This window comes from Oratosquilla oratoria, chromosome 23 (assembly GCF_046742065.1).
Source record: "Oratosquilla oratoria isolate Oo_2021 chromosome 23, ASM4674206v1, whole genome shotgun sequence".
Lineage (NCBI taxonomy): Eukaryota > Metazoa > Arthropoda > Malacostraca > Stomatopoda > Squillidae > Oratosquilla > Oratosquilla oratoria.
Window position 1 is genome coordinate 45,587,686 of NC_134799.1, and position 24,906 is coordinate 45,612,591.

At 39.2% G+C, this 24,906-nt stretch overlaps 1 protein-coding gene across 1 annotated transcript in view; it reads right to left on the reverse strand.

Moving 5' to 3' along the window:
• Positions 1-4,163: 4,163 nt before the first annotated feature.
• AstCC (Allatostatin double C) overlaps positions 4,164-24,906 on the reverse strand; it is a 195,191-nt gene continuing 174,448 nt past the window's right edge. The window contains exons 2-3 of the mRNA XM_076206229.1: positions 11,407-11,556; positions 4,164-5,668 (exon numbers count right to left, since the gene is read on the reverse strand). Of these exons, the coding sequence (XP_076062344.1) occupies positions 5,582-5,668; positions 11,407-11,556 (237 nt within the window). The 3' untranslated portion in view covers positions 4,164-5,581. The remainder of the gene's footprint in view (positions 5,669-11,406; positions 11,557-24,906) is intronic.

Below are 24,906 nucleotides of genomic sequence, written 5' to 3' on the forward strand. Positions count from 1 at the left end.
AATAAGAACATGGGTACGTGTGTTCACTTATGCAAAGTAGACCACTTGGAAAAAGAAACTAACGAAGCAGAGCGCTTTCGTATATTACACCTTCAGTGCACTGAAGATGTAATATACGAAAGCGCTCTGCTTCGTTAGTTTCTTTTTCCAAGTGGTCTACTTTGCATATGTATACACACACACACACACACACGCACACAATATATATATATATATATATATATATATATATATATATATATATATTTAATCACGAATAACCCACAGTCGGAATAAAAGGAAACTTAGAAGAAAGTTTAACTTCTATATTTTGGGTAATAGCTACAGCCCTCTTCAGGAAAGTTGCTATAGCTATCAGCCGAAATATAGAAGTTATACAGTGGACAAGATGCAGGGATGACTCGTCATCCAGCAGGTGCTAAGATTAGAGGGAGGGAATAGGGTAGAGGGGAGTGGAGTATGTAGGGGATGGAATGGGAGGGAGTGGTTTCTATGCCTTGTCTTTTGGCTACCTCCTGTGTAAGAGGGAAAAAATAATAAAAAAAAAATACGTTCCTCTAAGTTTCCTTTTAATCCGACTGAGAGTTTTTCGTGGTTATTTTTACAGATGCGCCACTACATTTTGTTCAAGTGATATATATATATATATATATATATATATATATATATATATATATTATATATATATATATATATATATATGCAAGCAATCACATCACCGTGATACAAAAATACAAAATAACCACAGGAGAAAGGAAACTTGTAGACAGTACTTTCGTATATTACATCTTCAGACTCTGAAGATGTAATATACGAGAGTAATTACTGTCTACAAGTTTCCTTTCTCGTGTGATATATATATATATATATATATATATATATATATATATATATATACATGCATATATATATATATATACATATATATATATATATATATATATATATATATATATATACATATGTGTGTGTGTGTGTGTGTGTGTGTGTGTGTGTGTGTGTGTGTGTGTGTGTGTGTGTGTGTGTGTGTGTGTGTGTGTGTGTGTGTGTGTGTGTGTGTGTGTGTGTGTGTGTGTGTGTGTGAGAGAGAGGAAGATGAAAGAAGAAGACACGAGTCTAATTCTGAGTTTATTCCTGATCGGTATCTCTTTGGGCTTCTTCAGAGGAACGATCCTCGGGCTCGAAGAAAACTGTATACATCGATGACCCAACTCCACGGTCCCACCATGTAGGCAAGGGACGCTGGATGTTTTGCAGAAACATACAATATACTAATTAAAAACTAATACAATTCAAATCCTAATAAACAGATCTTGTGTGATGTTGTCTGATAATGTGGAAATGTAGAATGAGAGCGCTGCCGTAAACGTAAGATGTAATGCCCTTACATCTTGCGCCTACAGTAGCACTCATTTATTTCCACATTATCAGACAACAACATACAAGGTCTGTTTATTAGGTTCTGAAATGTACTAGTCCCTTATCAAGTTATTTATTGTATGTTACTACTCATCTTCCCGCGTCCCCTGCCTACACGGTGGGACAATGGATTCGGGTCATCAATACATACCGGCAACTTCGAACCAGAGTATCATTACTCTGAAGAAGCTCGAAGTGAAACCGGGCAGGAATAGACTCGGAACTAGACCCGTGTCTTCTTCGAACTTCCTCAAACTGTCACACTGCCTTAACATACATACAAATATATATATATATATATAAATATATATATACATATATATGTATATATATATATATGTATATATATATATGTATATACATAAAGGCGGAGAAAATATACGAGGAATAATGGAAGAATGTTACTGCCTTAACGTTTCGACCTTTAGGGTCTTGATCACAAAGCATAACACAAAAGTACAACATGGACATTTTATACACATGCATGGCACCTCACAGGGTGCCTAGGAAAGGTCGTCGTGCTCGGAACACTTGTCCGTTTGTTTTCATCAACTATCAATAAACTTGTAGCTCTTGCCAAGCATATAAAACCATCTCTATGGTTGATGTTATTATTAGTATTAATATAGGCGGCTTCTATTGTTTTTCTTAATTTCTTTGTTGAACCTCTATTTATTATTATTGTATTGTCCCAGTTCGGAAGGTGGTCATGTGTCTTACTATAGAATTAGAAGGCCTGTGGGTTCTTACATCATTTTTGTGTTTATATAACCTTTTTTCTAATCCACGACCTGTTTCACCAAAATATGAGGATGGGCAATTTTTACAAGGCATTTTATAGACAATACTATTTTCATTCGTATGGTTATTATGATTACGCGTTACCAAATGTCCCACTTTGCTACCTGATGTTCTCGCTATCTTTATACCTGCTTTTAAGAGGACGTTGTCTAGAGTTGAAAAGCAGGTATAGATATAGCGAGAACACCAGGTAGCAAAGTGGGACATTTTGTAACGCGTTATTATAATAACCATACGAATGAAAATAGTATTGTCTATAAAATACCTTGTAAAAATTGCCCATCCTCATATTTTGGTGAAACAGGTCGTGGATTAGAAAAAAGGTTATATGAACACAAAAATGATGTAAGAACCCACAGGCTTTCTAATTCTATAGTAAGACACATAAATACACATGACCACCTTCCGAACTGGGACAATTCAATTATAATAAATAAAGGTTCAACAAAGAAATTAAGAAAAACAATAGAAGCAGCCTATATTAATACCAATAATAACATCAACCATAGAGATGGTTTTATATGCTTGGCAAGTTTATTGATAGTTGATGAAAACAAACGGACAAATGTTTCGAGCACGACGACCTTTCCTAGGCACCCTGTGAGGTGACATGAATGTGTATAAAATGTCCATGTTTTACTTTTGTGTTATGCTTTGTGATCAAGACCCTAAGGGTCGAAATGTTAAGGCAGTAAAATTCTCCCATTATTCCTCGTATATTTTCTCCGCCTTTAGTTACATTTGTCATATTTTAAATCAATATATATATGTATATATATATATATATATATATATATATATATATATATATACATATATATACACATATATATATATATGTATATATATATATATATATTAATATATATATATATATATATATATATGATTAAAATATTTGGCAAGGTTATTATTGTAGAGTTTTTTTTATCTGCTTTTCTCTTTCTCTGAGAGCATTTTTTCCATCCACAGAAAGTTGTCTTATGATGTCTCCACATGACATTTTTTGTATATTACTTTGGGAATGGCTACCTAAGTAGAATATAGTGGCCAGAACGCGTTTTTACACTTTTTAGTACTTCATCAGTGAGTAGACTTTGAATTTCTGATTGAAATTTAATTGTTTATATACTGTTTTGATTGGCTAGCAAACCTAGCTGGAGCTACCAGACTGTGCTACATACTCATTGGTCGGCTGTTGTGTGACGTCATCAGTCTCGCTTCGTCTTTCATGGAGCGTAGGTTTCCTTACACTACGAAGGGCCTCTAAATATGTGGTTTGTGTATTTAGATTGGTGAAAGATTGTTTTATGAAGAAAGCTTCGAGGATAGGCAGTCTTCTATGGTCTTGGTTTGTTGCCAGCTCTTCTGTGTTTTCTACTAAAATATCTCTTTTTAAATTTCTCTTGTGAGCTGAATGGTGTTGGTTTTTGGGATCTCCTGGAGACAGGTGGTATGAAAACTGGCGTGAGAGCTTCATTTTTGTCATGCCAATATAGGTTAAGGGCTAAGTTCCATAGTCCTCAAGTTTACAAGTGTACCTATATATAACATGGGTTCTTATCAATAACGCACCCCTTCACCAGCTTTGACTGGTGATAGCAATAATGATAATAATAATAATAATAATAATAATAATAATAATAATAATAATAATGATAATAATAATAAAAATAATAATAGTAATAATAATAATAATGGTAATAATAAAAATGATAATAATAATGATAATAATAATAGTAGTAGTAATAATAATGATAATGAAGATAGTGAAAATAATGGTTATAATAATAATGAAAATAATAATAGTAATAATAATAATGATAATAATAATAATAATAATAATAATAATAATAATAATGATAATAATAATAATGATAATAATAATAATAATAATAATAATAATAATAATAATAATAATAATAATAATAATAATAATAATAATAATAATAATAATAATAATAATAATAATAATATTGCATGTAGCCCATTAATTGACAGGCTATAAGCATACACGTTGGAGGCATCAACCCTCTATGTGTAGAATACACACAAATCCATACCGCAAACAAAACTAACACAACTACATGCACAAACAACTACATAAACTTTCTCTTCTACTGAAGTTATTTTCATTTCTACTTTCTCTCCTACTAAATCTTTTCATTTCAGTTTACATACCACTAAAATTATTTCCAATTTCTCTATCTTTCCCTAAGACTTAGCCTCCTACTCGTTTTCTAACTTTGTTGGATGAGGATAAGAAGAATAGATATTCCATGCAACCTCACGGTTACACACCAATCGCAGTCTCCAACCCCAAGTCTACTGCCCATACCTCCAAAGCCACGATGCCGTGAAATAAATATCACTAATCGCCCGGTGTCAAAAGCCCTCTTTTATACGCTACTATCTTCTTTTCATTTTCTCACAGACATTCTTCCCTTCCCACGAAAACCGATCCCGCACAAGCGGGTGGTCTTGCCTAGCAAATCGCAAATCGCACATTCTAGCTACTGATGAAGCACTAAGAAGTGTGAAAATGCGTTCTGGGTAATATCTTACTTAGGTAGCCATGCCCAAAGCAATATACAAGACAATGTCAAATGGAGACATTATACAACTTTCTGTGGAGAGAAAAAATGCTCTCAGAGAAAGAGAAAAAGCAAACAAAAAATCTGCAATAATAATCTTGCCATAAAATTTAATCAAACATGCTTGAGAGAAAATCTCTGCCCATATATGTATGTGTGCGTATGTATGTATGCATAGTGACTAAGGTCAGACGATTTTATTCAGATGTTGAACGAACTCGGAACAAATCGTTGGTTCTGATCATTCGAGACCTCATATTGTTCTTAGTTGACCTCTTTACCGAATACAATCGTTGGACCTTGGCCATAGCCAAAAACAATCTCTATATCTCATCACCGATTCCGTTCAGAAGTTTGATTTTAACTTTTCGAATTCATTTGACTCTCTTATTTATTTTTCTTGTCCTTAATTTTTGTTTTGGTTTTGTCTCTCATTTTATCTCTTCGCTTATGTTGTTCGTTTTTCCTTGCGTGCACTTATATTTCTTATTTCACCTCTGAAAGGTTTCACAAAGTTTCATTTGTTTTTCTATACATTGTATACCCATTCTCCCATTTTTTTACACTTGCTAGTAATTCAGCTTATTCTTATTTTAATCATAGGTTGTTTGTGAAACTATTTTTCTTTAGTTCAATAGTTCTGCCTTGTATTGTCTGCTCTGGACTATTTATGTCATATCTGTTAAATTCCGCTCTGTAGTTCCCGCTTATCTTTAATTCTGTTCATCTTCGTGTTGTATGGTTCCTCTTCTTCGCCAGTAGGACTCTTACTTTCTCCTGAAGCAGGACACAGCGTTGAAATAGCACCTCCAGTAGAGTCTGCCATCACTGTTCCCGCGCCGCTGCAAGTCCATCTGATGGCAAGAAGAAATGCAATAAGACAAGGTTATACAGGAATGAAAAGGGCATAGACAAGTATACACACACACACACACACACACACACACACACACACACACACACACACACACACACACACACACACACACACACACACACACACACATACATATATATATATATATATGTGTGTGTGTATACACAGTATATATATATATATATATATATATATATATATATGTATATGTATATGTATATATATATATATATATATATATATATACATATATGATGTCTGTGTGTATGTGAACGTGTGTATGCAGAATGTATACATGTACAAAAGTACACCCGCACACCTATACAAACAAACACATTCAAGGAATCGCCCACTCCCACACAGGCTAAATTGAGCTCTTCAAGAATGACAGATCAGATCAGCCTGTGACTCAAACCTGAACTTTCGACGTTTAGCATTAGCGTCGTTTCAGTCGATCTTGCTGAGATATATGTAAACCTCTAGCTCAATTCTAGATATGATATCTCCAAAGCGGTGTGACACAGATTAGAATAGTATGACTCTCCTTTTAGTATATCGCCTTACACAAAGTATGAGTCGTAGGAAGAAGGATAAAGGGAAGTGGGAAGAAGTGTACGGAAAGAAATTAAGCACAGCGAAGCAGGGGCAGACAAGAGTGAAGAAGGACAGGGAGAGGGCAACTTTTTATTTATGTACTTGTTTATATTCATCTTTATGTTTATCTACTTATCTATTCATCCATTTATTCATCTATTTACTTATTTGTACATTTATCTATCTATTCACTTATTTATCTATTTATTAATTTATTGATCTATTCATTTATCTTTTTATATATTTGTTTGCTTATTTACATATTCATCTATTTGTTTCTCGAGTGAATGGGGTGGGGGTGGGTAATCGCCATATAATGAAGCTGTGGGGGTAAACCAGCTTCGGCCGTCATACCCTGCTGCGGAAGCATTGGATCTCGCCGCATTGTCTTAGGCCTCGTTGACACGGGTTTAGTTAAGTAGCCGCTAGTACTAGATGCTGCAATTTAACTTACTCAGCAAGTAAGTATTGACACTAAGATATTTTGGAGGCAAGTTTACTAATATTGCCGCTGACGTTGGGCAAGTAGAAGGATAGTTTACAAGTCACTAGCACTAGCAGCTACTAAACACGCCCCGAGTCAATGAGGCTTTAGCCTCAAGCGGTGTGGAGGGGACACGGATAGCCCGACTTCCACGAAGTGCTGAAATGGGAGGGGAGGTGAATGGGTTTGGATTGGTGTGGGGTAGGTGTAGGTTGGCAATATGCTTTGACTCAGCCACCCCCTTATAAAGGGGAAATACGTTTTGGTATGTATGTACAGTATATACATTCGATAGTTCCTTCTAGCACTTCCATATATTTGATAAGCTGGGGATGAAATGGTATTTGAGAGTTTCGGTGAGGCAATTTCCTCCCTACGGCCGGCCTCTCATACTTCAATATTACCTTCCTCTCAGGGACCTGCCCCAATATATAACAACGATATTGTTAACAATAACAACTATAATGAAATAATGAAAATCCTTTAAAAGTAATAATGGTAATAGTAAAAATGCATATGTACATACATATACCAAGGCTTTTTTCCCCTTACAAGGGAGGTAGCCAAAAAGGGAAAGGCATAAAATCATTTCCACCCATTCCATCCCTGAATACACTCCACACCCCTCCACCCTCCCTCTTATCTGAGCACCTCCTGGATGACGGGTCATCCCTGCACCTTGTCCACTGCCCTGGATCACAAGCAGTGTCGCAAGACACAGCACATCCACAGCAAGGCCGCTTCGTTAAATCGGCGACCCCCCCTCTCCGTCTCCCCATTGCATAAAAGGAGAGGACGGGGAGAAATCCCTTCGGGCTGCGTCAAATTTTGCTCACACATACTGCCTCACCCCCCATCCCCCCGCCCATTCCATCTCATGCAATCACAACATCATCCATATACAACCATTCTCCATTCACCCCTGTCTTCTGTCCTCTCCCGTCCTTCCTCAACAGACATTCCCCTCTTCCCCAAAGCCCCCTTCACCCCATCCATCCACCTCATCCTAGGACGTCCCCTCATGTTCACTCCCTCCACATCTGCCTTCTATACCTCTTTTACTAGCCTTTCTTCACTCATTCTTTCCATGTGTCCAAACCATCCTAATACTCTTTCATCAACCCTATCTCCCAGCTCCTTTTCCACCCCTGTTCTCCTCCTCACCTCCTCATTTCTCACTCTATCTAGCCTAGTAACCCCTATCATACTTCTCAGACACCTCATCTCAAACACATTCAAACTCCCTCCCTCTTCCTCTCTTATGTTCCATGTTTCTGCCCCATACAGTGCTGTTGGCACAATCACTCCTTCATACAGTCTCCTCTTAGCATTCATTCCCAAATGTCTATTCCTCATTACACTCTTTAATCCACCAAGGCATTTACTCGCTTCTCTCAATCTACATTCTACCTCCACCTTCACTCCACCTTTTCCTGCCACATTTGCACCCAAGTATCTAAAACTATCCACTTCCTCCAGTCGCTCTCCCTTAATGCTCACTTCCAATCTACTGCCACTTTCACCCCTTGTACATCTCATCACCTTACTTTTACCCACATTCATCTTTAGCTTTCTTCTATCACATACTCTCCCAAACTCTACCATCCACTTCCTCAATCCCTCCTCCGATCGTGCCACAAGCGCAGTGTCGTCCGCAAACAACAGCTGGCTCACCTCCCACTTTTTCTCCTTTTTCTTTAACCATCTCCAATCCCTGACCCACTACCCTTGCATTTACCTCTCGCACCACCCCATCCATATATAAGTTGAACAGCCAGGGCGACATAACGCATCCTTGACGAAGTCCCACCTTTACCTCGAACCACTCACTCTCTCCATTTCCAATCCTGACACAAGCTCTACTACTCTCATAAAAACTCTTGACAGCTTCCAGAAGCTTTCCTCCTATCCCGTATATCTGTAATACCTCCCACAGTGCCTTTCTGTCTACCCTATCATAAGCCTTTTCCAGATCCATAAAAGCCCAAAAAAACCTTCTTCCCCTTTCCTATAGCTTTCTCACATATCTGTCTTACCACAAAGATCTGATCTACACAACTCTCTACCCGTCCTAAATCCACACTGTTCCTCACCAATTACTCCCTCTGTTCCTCTCCTAATCCTCTCAATCAAGATCCTCCCATAAGCCTTCCCAACTACACTTAACAAGCTAATCCCTCTGAAACTACTACATTCACACTTGTCCCCCTTTCCCTTGTAAAGAGGAACTATACAGGCACTCCTCCAGTCCTCCGGCACTCTACCATCACTCCAGCAAACATTAAATAACCTCACCAGCCATTATTAATAATGATAATGCTGGTAGTTGTAGTGGTGTCGGTGGGTGATGACAATGGTGATTGTAAATACGATGGTGATGGTGAAATCATACTCTACAGTAGATGGCCTTAACATGTAAAATTAACTTTATTGCTACAGTAGGGCGTTTTACAAATTTTATTCAGGCGACCGTTGGATGATTCCGTTCAGTCGGCGCGCACGCACATGCTTTGAGCAGGAATACGGTCTCGACCCCGAGGCTGCCCATCAAAAAAAAAAAAAAAAAAAAAAAAAAAAAATCTTTAAAGTGCGTTGGTACAATGAAAAGGGTGAACAAAAATTTGGGACACACAGAAGAGAACCATCAACACAGTTATTTCACGAACCTTGGCTCTGGTTGGCGCTAACCGATTTTATTCAGCTGATGGGGCAGACCCAAGACCTATTGGGGTTACAAACGACCGAGACCCCGTCTGATTCAGAATTCCCCTTCTGCGCACAATAAAATCGGCTGGCGGCTGCCGGAACAACGATTTTTAATAAAGAGGTAACTGTGTTGAAGGGGTTGAAGCAGAGTCAAATCTTTTCGAAGGGCGGGGATCGCAGAGGAAGGCCCTCCGTCGAAAGTAATTGTCCTCCTCCTCCTCCTCCTCCTCCTCCTCCTCCTCCTCCTTATCCTCCTCCTCTTCTTCTTCCTCCTCTTCTTCTTCCTCCTCCTCTTCTTCTTCCTCCTCCTCCTCTTCCTCTTCCTCCTCCTCCTCTTCCTCCTCCTCCTCCTCCTCCTCCTCCTCCTTCTCCTCCTCCTTCCCCTCCTCATTTTTCTCCTCTTCGAAAAAAAAATTCCTCTTCTCCTCCTCCTCCTCCTCCTCTTCTTCTTCTTCCTCTTCCTCCTCCTTTTCCTCTTCTTAACCTCTTCCTCCTCCTCCTCATTTTCTTTCTCCTCATTCTTCTCCTCTTCCTCCTTCCCCTTCTTCTGCTCGCCAGCCAACGCGGAGAACAAAGCAAAAAGTTATTGACATCCGTCCTTAAAGAGGGGGAACATTAGTGACTGCTACTTCACAATTGAACGTTCATATTGTGTATTGTTTATTATTGATTGATTCCTTCATTATTTGATTGATTGAATGATTTACTGATTTATTCATTTATTTGTTTATTTATCTATTTATTTATTTATTTATTTTCATTTATTTATTTACCTATTCTTATATTCATCTATAGTACATATCTATTTATTCATTTATCTATTAATCTATTTATTTACCTCTTTATTCATGTATTTGTTTATTTATTCATGGCTTTATTTACGATTTACTTATTATTTGTCTTCTTATTTATGTCTTATTTATGTTTTATTTACAAATCTACTTTTTTATTTATATATCCAATTTTCTTTTTTCTGTTTATCTATTCGTTTATTTTCTTTCAAATCAATACCTGTCACTGTATTCTATCCAGTTGCTCCCAGGCGAATAGAGGCGTCTGGCGTTTGAATAGAATTTCTAAAAACGACGAAATTCAAGATAGTTTTAAAGGGATTCTAAGGGATTCTTCCAGATAGATTAGATTGTTTGGTGCTGGCCTGCCTAAAACCTTTGAAGGTAATGGTTGGTCGTGACTTTGTAACGTCCCAAAGTATTTCAAACTTATATGGTTCAATGTGAACACCTGGTCATAGTATCCCGCTCCCTTCATGAAACCTCTGACTGCGGGAGTATTGTCCTTGAGCTCGACAAGAACGTCAGGATGAGACAGAACGAAACAGATAAGTCTGTCTTCGCCCATGCCTCCTCCGAGAGGGTAATGTATTGTTCGTATTTTGTTACGTCCAAGGACAGGAGCCCGGAGTAGTTGGTTGTTCTCTTCAGAGAGGAAGTTATCCGCTTATCTGCATAAAATCGCCTATTGCGCAAATAAAATCCTTCAAGTATGTTTCTGTGTGGAAGGGAGTTTGTCTCTCGTGCACCTTTGTTAGCATCATCCTTAGTGCCCTTTGCATCTTTGTGAATACTAACTTATACTCGCTCCTTTTCTTAGCTCCTAAGCAAAGGAGTGATGAAAAGGATGAAAGAATATGCTAAGCCTTAGCATATTTTTCATCTCGGACGTTTCTAACGATTTCCCGTTCTCCTTTTTATTTATTTATTTGTGAATGCCAATCGCCCTAGCTATTCAGTGAAGTACTTCATGGCGTAAGCTTGACAACTTCACACACACACACACACACACACACACACACACACACACACACACACACACACACACACACACACACACACACACACACACACACACACACACACACACACACACACACACACACACACACACACACACAGACACACACTCAGACTCACCGGGCCTGACGGAAGCATTCGACCTTTTCCGAATCCCTGCGAGGGGGCGCCTCCGGAGGACGATGAGGCTCCTGGCTCGTCGATAGCCTTCTGCAGGGCGAACATGAGTTTGTCCAGAACGATGGCTCCTCGCTTCCGGGGCGTGGTGTACTGCAAAGGACAAAGAGAACATTAGGCTAGTTCGAGGGAAACCCACAGCGAAAAGTATACCAAGCAGAGGCCTTGAGGATATAAGATTGATTAGGAGCATTCCCCACGTGTCATTTTACCTTACTATGACACCATATTATGACGTCATATGTGATGTCATAATTTTTTGTGATGTTACAACCATGGTGTAATATGGCGTACGACGACGAGGAAAAATTGGTCACCTGGCCAGGAGTTTGACGTGCGGACTCGGGCGGGCGCACATGCGCTCCCGCAGGCAGGCAAGCAGAGGTCAAGTGACCAGAAAAACGGTTACAGCCGTGACTAATCAGTACTCCCAGTGTCGGCTGACATGCTAATCGCCTCAACACGGTAACTCTTCATTCATTAATTTATTGCCAATGCTCTAATCAAATGAGTGGTGTGTTCAGGATAAAACGGAATCATTGGCAATCAAGACTTCGAGGTCCGGTCCAACAGCTGAAGACAATCGTGTGGCATTCGCCAGAAGAAAAACGTGCTAGCATTTCGCCTTGTTAAGGAGAAGTAATGCGACGCTTCAACGTTGGCGAAGCCGAACGCTGAGTCTCTCTCTCTCTCTCTCTCTCTCTCTCTCTCTCTCTCTCTCTCTCTCTCTCTCTCTCTCTCTCTCTCTCTCTCTCTCTCTCTCTCTCTATCTCTCTCTCTGTTTCTCCTCTCTTCCTCTCTTATTCTGGATCTGGAAACGATTCGTTGAATTTACCTAAAACGACGGCAAGTCTAAAACGATAAAAAGGCTCTTTGGGAAACTTACTCATTTGATTTTGGGTGACGGACGAATAGATGGGGAGGGAGGGAGCAAACCTGAGTGGCTACCACGTCGCGTGTGTAGGTGGACGATTCTCTTTGATAGCAAAGAGACATGACAAAAAATTTAGTACCCAGATTACGATTCTTAAAGATTGGCATTCTTTCACGAACTGGTTAGGCTGAGTGTCATTAAGATTAACGCTCGCTCAAAGTCCTGTAAACACTGTTTATTCTGTTCAACAGATAGTATTTAGTTATATTGATGCCAAAGGCCTCGCGGGTTGAAGAGTCATTGGTGATTTTAATGGCCCACAACTGAGTCAGTCGTCTTAAGCCTGCCGCACACTGTCTCAGAAACGACGTGTCAGATCAGAAACAAAATGTCTGAAAGAAATCGAAAACAAACATTTGAACCTGACAACGCTCACTGCCTCAGATCAGAACCGAAACGAAGCTTCAGATCAGAACCGAACTGCCTCAGAATTCTTGGAAAGATATTTTTCTTGAAGGTTCTGAAGCGTCTGGGAGGCTGCGCATGCGCAGAACGGCTGATGTGTGGTGTTGGAGGGGGTTGCCGAGAAGTTGGGAAGAAGAACTTAGTATTGTCTCTCTTTAAATGCGGAAACAATGTTCTATATTCTCCTTCTTCCTCTCTTGAAGCGCATATATCGTGCACCCACATTGTTCTTTTCGCACCTTTTTCTTCTTTCTCCTCCTCTTCAGCTTTTAATGCAGGTATCTGCTTTAATTATTTTCTATGGCACGACTTTCTTCTGCCAAGGCTAACTGAAGGCTGGCCCTGTCGGTTCAGTTCTGGTGTCTTCTGCGCTAGTGTGCGGGCTGAACGTCGTTTCTGTTCTGTTCTGAGGCTTCAGAAGCTTCGGCGGCGGTTCCGTTCTGAATCAATGTGCGACAAGCTTTACTTTTTCATATTTAGGCTAAGAAGGCGCCACCAGGGGGGCGCTGCTCAATGAGCCAGCTGATTCTGAAATCATTCCTACTAAATACATACCGTACAGACTTACCATGACTAAATCAGTGTAGATTCCCTCTGTAAATTCGTGATATTCTAGCAAATGGGAAAAGGGTGACAGCTTCGACCTCAAGAAAACCTTTGGTTGCCGGGGATTTCCCTCGCCTGAATAAGATCGCATGGCACCAGCCAGAGTGAGACTCATAAGATGATCTCGGCAGTGAGAGGGTTAAGGTATTTTCTAACCCATTGACTGCTTAAGGAGGTTTCCATAGCTAAATCCAATCTCCTGGCGGAAGGCAGTGATTTTTTTTCTCCCGACACAAAAATTATATAGTAACGTTGCATATACTTGTAAGAATGGACCAAATTTGTCGAACAAAGAACAAAACTGGTTATCATATCACCACAGAAATTGACACACCATTCAGAAAACTAACACTATTTGAGCACCTCGGAATACTCCGTCATCATGAACGTTTGATCGTTTCAATTCACTACAAAATATTTAACGATAACATCAACCATAACTATTGCTGTATTTACGATGCACTCTACCAGACGTACGATGTCACGCATATGATCGTGTTGGTGGAATTCCCACAGGTGGGTTGGCTAATGAATCATCAATATATTCCTTAGCCCTTTTAAGCGACCAGAGTAGTGGGCAGATGCAATGTGATTGGGGACTCTTTAATTCTTGTTTGGTTTCTGTAGAATGTTGAGTTAGAACATTATGCTAGAATGTTGATGCATACATTTTCCTGTAGAACTAAAGTATAATATAAGCAAATAGAATATTCATAAGAAACAGGAAAATAGTAGTGAGTTGTACAGGCCGTTGCAGATGTCATATATTGTTTTCCTTACGCAATGAGCTCGCTGCAATACGTACACTCAAGGTCCATGCAAGGTCTATAAAGTATACTTTATAGACCTTGGGTCCATGTAGACAGGTCAACCAGCCGAACGGGCCGAGCGCGGGCGAGGAGGGGTGATGACGTCATCCACGCCACACCTCCCCGCCACTCACAGTGCTGACTTGAACTTGACCACCCTTGGAGCCTGTTATCTCTTCCCCTCCCCCCCCTTTTTTTAAACTGCATTACATATTACCTACATGCATTACTAATTAGATGAACACTTGGAATATTAAAGGGTGTATTGTAAGCACAAATATATTCATAGTAATTATGGCAAACAGTAATCATAATACAAAGAAAAATTAAGTTCACACCATTCATAATGTTAGCATAAATATTCAATATGTGTTATTGAATATAAACCACTTAATGATAACATAAACAACAAAGGAAAACAGGTAATATGGCCCTAGTGAAAAAGTAAATTACATATCATTCATGTGGTCAGTTTCATTAGATTTCTGTTTTGACCTTTGCATGACTTATGCTTTTTCTTATTTGTCTTAATGTTATTATTTAGGTTCCTAATTCTAAAGTACACAGATATTTTGGCAAAAAATGATATGACATCATGAGGTACATCAAGTCCAACATTTTCTAATTCACGAACAACTGTATTCAAGCACTCTTTTCCTTCCTTGAGACTGTCACCGTGTATTACTTTAAATGTTTCTCTCATAGTTGTTAATTGGGAATTAACGTATGATTCACGTACTGTAGTATGGTAAGTGTGTTAATCATCCCAGTTAACCAATATTAAGTAATTATTTATACTTGTACATTATAATAATAAGGTACGGTAGCCTTTCATTAGCTCATTTATAGTGAGGAAAGTATATTTGTTTCGGACAATTATCATTTTTGTGGTCCCAATTTAAATAAAATCAGTAGCAAACTAATTATCTATCTTTATCAGTATAATCTCACATGACTAGTGGCCCTTTGGGAAAAAAAGGTTGCACACCCCTGCTTTACATGGATAGAATAAAAAAAAAAAAATTCAGTCTCCAAAAATATGGCATCAGTGGTTTCAAGGAGAAGAGTATTTGAAAACAAAAGCGAGGACGTACTTCAAACGGTCAGACATGCACCCATCAGCGTAATGTTTTTGTTTTTGTGCCAGGATGTTATCAAATTGCATCACCATTCTAAAACGCTCTATAATAATTGAGGTAAGGTCAACAAGGGATGCCAAAATCAGATGTTACAGCCTTTTAAAAGTTCTCGATCATTTGAGGCTACGACCGCGGAAGGGGGACAACACTCAAATTTGTCGGTTTTGAGTTAGAGGCGCCAACATGTTGTTCAAGGTTGTAAAAGTCTTGTGGAAGGTGAAACTATGACCTAAAGAATTATAACGTACATAACAAAAGCATTTTCGAACAACTACTAAAGTTAATGCCAACATTCAAAGAGAAGCTACAGGACAGAGACTAAAATCGTATGACAAAAAAAAAAAAAAAAAAAAAAATGTAAAAAGAAATAAAATAAAAAAAAGTTTTGAAAATAAATCTCCTGTCTGTGTATAATTTGTATTACCTATTTCGAAAACACGCGCAAGTATGAACGGTTAGATCAACGTGTTTGGTCAATATTTGGCTATCGTTGATTGAATGTGAAGCTACGTCTCAGTCATTAAATTTGCTATCTGTGCTCGGGCTCACAGTTGCGTTACGATATATGAGTGTAATTTGCATTGGGGTAAACGAATTCGTCTGTGATGATTATATAATTTTTTCGGTAGATTATTCAACCCTGAGTCTGTCAATGTGTGTGGGTCCAACGAAGATGGCGAACCCTACTGAGCGGCTGGATACGCAAAGAGAATCTCAAATGGTTGAATTCAAGATGGATGGCGAGGGAAAAAGAAAAGCCGATTGAGTTTTTCGGTGAAAAATAAGGGCTGTAGAAACTCTCATACCCTGTTGGGAAATAGCAGTGCAGATAAATGAGAGTGGTTAGTATAGAGGAAGAGTAAAGAGGGGACGGGAGAAAAAACGATTAAAAGACGAAAACGACATGACGTCATATTTGCTAGGATACGATGGTTTCTTTAAATGTTCAATTTGAACAGTAAGGGAAGCGGGAGGAGGAATAAACTGAAAGGATTCACAAGGAAACTGAAATAGCAAGGGTCGTAATAAGACATGTATAAGGCAGATGAGGGGATAAGGTTGGAAGAATCTATGAGAAAATGATTTTGTGTTGAAAAGTAGGGCAGAAGTAACAAACTGATATATACATATATACATATATATATATATGTATATATGTATATATACATATATATATATATATGTATATATATATACACATATATATATATATATGTATATACATACATATATCTATATATATACATATATATATATATACATATGTACATACATACATTCATACATACATACATACATACATACATACATACATACATACATATATACATATATATATATATATATATATATATATGTATATATATATGTATAAATATATATATATATATATATATATATATATATATATATATATATATATACATATATATATATATAAAACGATCCTGGCAAAAATAAGTGGAAAAGCCAGCAGACAAATTAGGCCGTGCAACTTTAGATGAATAGACAGCGGTGATGAACAGGGGAAGCAGAAGGAGAGGAGGAATCAGACTACAAGAAAAGGTACTTGACAAGAGACGAAAGCCGAGGCAGGCACGATGACGTAGTAAAAGGGAAAATGTAATGCTGCTTTAATGATGAAAGGTACATAAGCACGTCGATCTGATAAGCATAACGTCGGACTGATCCCTGCAAGCTTCTCATACATGGATAAGATAATCCATTAGTTCATTTCTGTTAGTCTATCCTCGATAGATTACGATATATCAAAATGAGGGATGTTTGCGTACTGCATATACATAGGACTTTTTAGTTTTTGATGTGGCCAGATTCAGAAATGACAAAGGAAGTAAATACAAAGGATTACAAAGGCGGAGCATACCGACAGGAGACGTTTTGATCCATATCTAGGTCGGATGCGAAAAAAAATCATATTAATAATGAAATAATAAATAAAAACTATAATAATGTAAATAACAAATAAGATACACAAATAAATGCATAGGTATAGTTAAATAATAAACAAACAGGTAAATAGTAAATAATAATAAATTGACATATAACTAATAATAAATGAAAATCAGACAGACAAATGATAAAACAAAAAACAAATATAAAATATATTATAATCATTACAGCATCTTACTTAGGTATTTATCTAAATGATTCTTAAAGCTTCGAACTGAACTACATTGCACTACCTGTGCAGGAAGTTTATTCCATTCATTAACTACACGGTTGGCAAAATTGTTTCTACCCACTTCCAAATTGAATCTATTTCCGGACAGTTTGAGACCATTGTTTCTTGTCTGATTCTCATTCAATGTGAAAATTTGGTCACTTTTGATGTTGTCAATTCCCTTTAAAATCTTAAAGACCTGTATCAAGTCACCTCTGAGTCTACGCTTTTTTAGGGAAAACAGATTCATATGTTTTAGTCGATTTTCGTATGATTTATTTTTGATATTTGGAATCAGTTTTGTGGCTCGCCGATGTACTTTTTCCAGTCTGTCAATGTCTTTAATGAGATTCGGTGACCATACGGAAACAGCATATTCCAAATGTGGACGAACTAACGATTTATATAGCTTGTTAATGAGTGATGGACTTTTGAAATCAAAAGATCGCGCAATCAGTCCTAGAATCTTATTTGCTTTCTCAGAGGCTGAAATACACTGCTTGGATGATTTGAGGTCGTTACTGATAATTACGCCGAGATCTTTTTCACTATCCACTTTTGTTAACGAATTTCCAAATAACTTGTAATCGTACTGTTATTTCTACCTATGTGCATTACCTTGCATTTACTTGTGTTAAATTTCATTAGCCACTTTTCAGACCATTGCTGTAATTGATCTAAATCTTCTTGAATATCTAATTGGTTTGAGTGATCATTTGCCACTCCGCACAGTTTTGTATCATCAGCAAATTTGGAAACAGTAGATTTTAGTCCATGGTCTATATCATTTATATATACTATGAATAGAAGTGGCCCAAGAACGGAACCCTGAGGAACTCCACTTGTAACATTTTTCCATCCAGAAGTTTTTCCATTTAAAACAACTCTCTGTTTTCGACCATTCAACCAATTACTAGTCCAACTTAATAGGCTACCACTTATTCTGTGTAAAGCTAATTTAGTAATTAATCTTTCGTGTGGGACGGTATTAAAAGCTTTTGCAAAGTCTAGATATATTAAATCTATATTGTTTCTTTTGTCATAATTCGAGATAACTGTGTTGTAGAATTCGAGTAAGTTAGTCACGCAAGAACGTTTCCGCCTGAAACCATGCTGGCTATCATTTATCTAACGGTTACTTTCTAAATGATGTTCGATAGCATCTCTGATGATAGTTTCCATTGTTTTTTCTACGATTGAAGTCAAACTTATAGGCCTATAGTTATTTGGTTTCTTTGTGTCACCTTTTTTGAATATGGGAGTAACGTTAGCTAGCTTCCATTCTCTTGGGACATCTCCGGATATGATGGATTTCTTGAAAATAATTTCTAATGGAACAACAATCTCATTTTTCATTTCCTTTAAGATTCTTGGATGCCAACCGTCAGGCCCTGGTGTTTTATTAACTTTGAGTTTGTCTATACACCTTTTAATTTTTTTTATTTTTATTTTTTTTTATTTACCGTAGTGAGTAAGTTTACCCTAGACTTTTCACAGGTTTCAGTTTGGAATTCACTTTGAGGTATTTCGTTTACGAATACCGAGCTAAAATAATTGTTTAAGATATTACACATTCCTTCATTTGAATATTCTAGTTGACCGTCAGCAGATAATAACCTTTTTATCTCTAATGTAACTATAGAATTCTTTGGGAGTGTTTGAATTAATAAATAGATAACGACAAAATTAGTGTAGTAACATAGAAATGTTTGCCTTAATCTTAGTTCTTACTTCGCGCTGCGGAGAATCTGCTCAATCCACAGACTGCGCGATTGGAGAATGCGTTACAGCTGCTCCTTGATTAGATCTCTGAAAGCTTCTGGGCGGTGAGGATGGGGGTGTCTCGGCTGATTAAAATTTCCTAGCGCCAATTAAAGAGCTAAACCAGGTGTCTCTCGATCAGCTAGTAAACATTTTAAATGGCTCCATCTCTAAAGTTACTGGTAGCCTAAAGATATCTGAAAGTTGTTATAAGGCCTTACTAGAGTGTATGGAATGCTATGGCTTCATAGCTTTATGGTCTGGGAGAGAAAGAAATTTCAGGATGTCTCACCCACCATATGGTCTCCTCCAGTATCAACACTGCTGGGACATGAACGGGTGAAGAGGAGAGGGAGGGAATCTCTCTCCCTATAGAAGACATTGCGGATGATGGTGATGGGGAAGGAGGTGGGGAGGGGGGGCCTGTCGTCCGGCCTGATTCTGAAGGCAGGAAGTCGTTTGCTGCTCTCGGAGTAAGGGGTGGGGGGGGTGGAGGTTGGTGCGAAAGGAGGGAAAGGAGCATCGGGCGGCAGTGAGGTGGAGAGGGGGAGATGCAAAAGAGGAAGAATATTTCGAACGTGGAAAGAGGAGACAGAAGTGGAGGGAAATAGATTAGGGAAGAGTGGAGCAGGTAAGGGCTGGGAAATTGAAGAAAATTACCATCGGGGAGGAAGAAGGACAGCGTAGGAGTCAGGATGGAGTTGTGAATGTTGAAGTTGAAAATAAAGAAAATGGGAAAGGGTGTGCTCTGGTGTTCGTGTGTACCTGTGTGTGTGGGTATGTGATTCACTATGGTCTTTGGATCACGGGTAGGACTCGTGATCGACAGCTATTTCCCTTCCGGAAGAGAGCTCAGAGCTCGTATATGACCGATCTATGGGTAATGCTGTGACCTTACACGCACACACACACCCAACTCCCCGCCCACGAGAGTTGGAGTAACAACCCGCAGAGCAGCGGTACTGAAATTATTTCAGCCCTGGGCGGGATTCGATCCCGGACCTCCGTAGTGGCAGCCGGAAACTCTACCATCTGCGCCACGAGTTGTGTGTGTGTGTGTGTAGGTGTGTACGTGTATGTGTGTGTGTGTGTGTGTGTGTGTGTGTGTGTGTGTGTGTGTGTGTGTGTGTGTGTGTGTGTGTGTGTGTGTGTGTGTGTGTGTGTGTGTGTGTGTGTGTGTGTGTATTCACCTTGGTCTTTGGATCACGTGTTGGACTCGTGATCGACAGCTATTTCCCTCCCGGAAGAGAGCTCAGAGCTCGTATGACCGATCTATGGGTAATGCTATGACCTTTCACACACACACACCCAACTCCCCGCCCACGAGAGTCAGAGTAACGACCCGAAGCGCAGCGATACCGAAATAATTTCGGCCCTGGGCAGGATTCGAACCAGCTACTGCGAGCACCACCGTACTTCCCAGTCCAGCGCTCTACCAACCGCGCTACCGAGTCGTGTGTGTGTGTGTGTGTGTGTGTGTGTGTGTGTGTGTGTGTGTGTGTGTGTGTGTGTGTGTATGTGTGTGTGTATGTGTGTGTGTGTGTGTGTGTGCGTGTGTTCTCATGCGTGTAAGTGAATATTTGTTCTTGTCCGTATTGATGATGGATGGGATTAGCTTTCATGACTATTTCCACGACTTTTTAGGATAGAGTCATATTTCGTGGGAGGGTCGGGTGAAGAGGCTAGAACCATCATCTTCGCCGCATCGATGGTTCTTTGGATAAGCACACAAAAGAATAACTTTTGAGGATCAGAGACTGGTTTCTGAACTCCTTTGCCTCACCCTGACCGTGGTTTGTGACGGAATCATACTGTGCTCGGGGCCAGCTTCGAACAGACGCCTTGCCCTATCTCAGGTTGCCGTTATACCAAACGACTCGAGTCATCTCGGCAACAAGATTCTTGACTCGCCAGGAATCGTCATTCTTGTTCACAGTGAAACTCAAGGCGAGCCAAGGCAATTCGAGTCGCACCGAATCGTCGCGTCAAGTCGCAGATCGAGCTGGACCCATTATTTCATGAGTCACCGTGAGTCAGCTTCAAGTGTCAACATCATGCAAGGAGATGCCATGAAAAATTCAGTTCGAGAATATGATCCGATGATCGTGGCCACCGGGATCACGACATGATAGCAATAAAATAATAATTTGATTGTTCATCTCTTCAAAAGAAGAAGAAGAAAAGAAGAAGAAGAAGAAGAAGGAGGAGGAGGAGAATAAGAAGAAGAAGAAGAAGAAGAAGAAGAAGAAGAAGAAAGAGAAGAAGAAGAAGAAGAAGAAGAAGAAGAAGAAGAAGAAGAAGAAGAAGAAGAAAAAGAAGAAGAAGAAGAAGAAGAAATTATGCCAACCGTCGGGCTCTGTTGAGACTTTCTATATATTTTCCAATTCTTTACTTGGTCATGTTTATAGAGTTAAGGAGACCTTTATTTTCGCTCACCGTAACACATGGCACAGATAATGCATCGCTTACGATCACGGGACTAAAATAACTTTTTGTAATACCGTTCACACCTTCGATTCAATGTAAGAGTTGACCATTGGTAGACACAAATGGGCAAGTATTAGTCTTGATATTTTTTTTCGAATATAAATGTAAAATTCTTCAGTAATTCTGATCATTTGTAGGATATGTAGGATATGTAACTTTATCGGAGGTTTTAATCGAATGTTTTATCCATCGCTTGTGCTGGTGGTGTAATTAAAAGTGTGCTGGTCTAGCATTCGCTTAGTTGTGAGTTCAATTCCCGCGCCTCTCTCCGATTCCCAGTATTCTATTACCTGCTCCAACAGTGTAAGCGTGTAGGACAAAGATGACGACATAGGCCGTAGCCGCGCGGCTCCTGGCTTACACTCCTCATTATATCTTAATCTCTGTGGTAACATTCCCTGAGGTGAATAAAGGAAATAGAAAAAAATGAAAGATAAAAATTAATAATAATAAATAAATAGATAATAAAATAACAAAATAAAGAATAAAACATAAAAGTAAAAAATGAAATATAATGGAATATATATATATATATATATATATATATATATATATACACATATATACATATATATATACATATATACATACATATATATATACACACACATATATATACATATATATAAATATATATGTATATATATATACATATATATATATACATACATATAGATATATATGTATATATATATATATATGTATATATATATGTATATATATATATATATATATATATATATATATATATATATATATATACATATTAGTCAGGTCGAAATTTGCAAACTCAAACCCCGTTACAGTGACGTTCTCTGAGCTGAATAGGATCCTCTGACATTAGCTAGAATAAAATTTGTAACGATGGTCACCGTTACTGAGGAGTCAAGCGCTCCTCACGCCCATCTGTTTCTTCGTCACGATGACTTTTCCTAAATAGAATGAAATAATTTGGCGTCAGCCAGGATAGAATCCGTGGAACGCTTCGGTGTCCAGCAAGAGGCTCATCTACATCATAGTCTTACCCTCCTTGCCCTCACGTTCCCCATCGTCTTATAGAAAAAAGTCCATAGCCATAATCAAAGTAGCAGAAAACGTTATTTTAGTGTAAGGGTTCGTAAAGCCATTTACCCAGATATACCTAATCAATCTCAACTCACGTTGGGAAATCAATCACGGAGCACGGCTCCGTGGGCGGGATGCGGGTGTAACGTACAATTGTCTCTATTACCTATGCGGCACGTGTTTTACTGGTGTAGGATGTATATGTACCTCTCGAGTCTTTTATATGACGAACTCATCCGCATCGTGCATGGACAACGTAAAAAATGCGCAGAAAACTCCAGCCGTGTAGTACCCACGAGCGACGCCAGTTGTATCATGAGAAGGACCTAACCTAACCTAACCTAGCCTAACCCAACCCAATCCAAACCAACTCCAGGCCTCTCAACCAACCTGTTCCCGATGCTCTCTCTACCGATGTATTTGCGTTAATGAGTTTACTCTGGTATTCCGCAGAGTTGAAAGACCGTAGCCAGAGAATAATGATGGCCTAATGACTTCATTACCGAGGACGCACTGTTTACATGTTCCCGAGACTGACATCAGGCGATTTTATTCAGGTTGTAGTCGAACCACAGCCTGACTCGGGTGTCCACCTGTGACCTGAAGAAAAACGTCAGGCGCTTGTTTTCGGTAACACAATGAGGTAGGGTGAGGAGCCATCGCTTTTGCCGTATGGCCTATGCGAGTGGACTGTTGGGGCAGGACTAGTAGGAACCGGAGAAGAATGTGAGAATTGAACCCACGAATAAGCAAATGTGAGACCAACCTGCTTCCGATTACGCTACCAGCACACAATGTACAGTAAGCGACGGCGATTAAAGTTTTTATTATTTCATTTCATAAGTACGAGGGTGTTGAGGAGAGAGAGAGATAGATAGAGTGGGGAGGTGTGTGCGTGTGTGTGCGTGTGTGTGTGTGTGTGTGTGTGTGTGTGTGTGTGTGTGTGTGTGTGTGTGTGTGTGTGTGTGTGTGTGTGTGTATTCACTTGGTCTTTGGATCACATGTTGGACTCGTGATCGACAGCTATTTCCCTCCTGGAAGAGAGCTCAGAGCTCGTAGGTCCGATCTATGGGTAATGCTATGACCTTCCACACACACACACCCCCAACTCCCCGCCCACGAGAGTTGGAGTAACACCCCTCAGCGCTGCGATACTGATATTATTTCAGCCCCGGGCGAGGGTGTGTGTGTGTGTGTGTGTGTGTGTGTGTGTGTGTGTGTGTGTGTGTGTGTGTGTGTGTGTGTGTGTGTGTGTGTGTGTGTGTGTGTGTGTGTGTGTGTGTGTGTGTGTGTGTGTGTGTGTGTGTGTGTGTGTGTGTGTGTGTGTGTGTGTGTGTGTGTGTGTGTGTGTGTGTGATGTGAGAGTTTAAGCCTGTGCCCGTATCTTTACGTTTGCATATGCGCTTACGTGCATGTATGCAAACACATGTGTGTATTATGTTTACAATGTGTTTTGTGTATGCATGCGCGAAAGTGCGTGTGCTTATGTGTTTACGTATATTCTTACGTGTGCATATCTATTATATATTTTTTGTAGTTCAGGTAAACAGGTATTTGCATATTAATCAAATTTCTAAACAGTAGGAACAGCTGGTCAAAGGATTGCAATTAAGAGTGCCTACTGCGCGTAAACTTTCAACAGTAGTTTCGACCTTGTAGCTAGTTAACGTGGGCGAGCATACGAGCGTGGGTTGATTACGTGAAATGTGTTGAATCATCTTGAGCTGAAGGGAATATCCTGGTGACTAAGGGCTAACAGACTGTTCCATGTGTCTGTACCATATAGCCCCATGAGTTACGAGGGATGTAGTTTCATAGGTAACATTACTAACTATCGAAAAGTCGCCTTTGCAGGTGATATGACCTATTAGCCCATCATTGGGCTCCAAGCTCGCGGGAAGTGGAGTCGCAAATGCCAACTTACGACCCGAACTGTCTAATGACGTCAGAAGAGGAACGCCTAGGAAGATATTATCTCTCTCTGCATATGCCAACCTTAGGTCTTTTACTATATCGAATCCCCTTCAGCTAAATAAAATCCTCTGGCGTCAACGA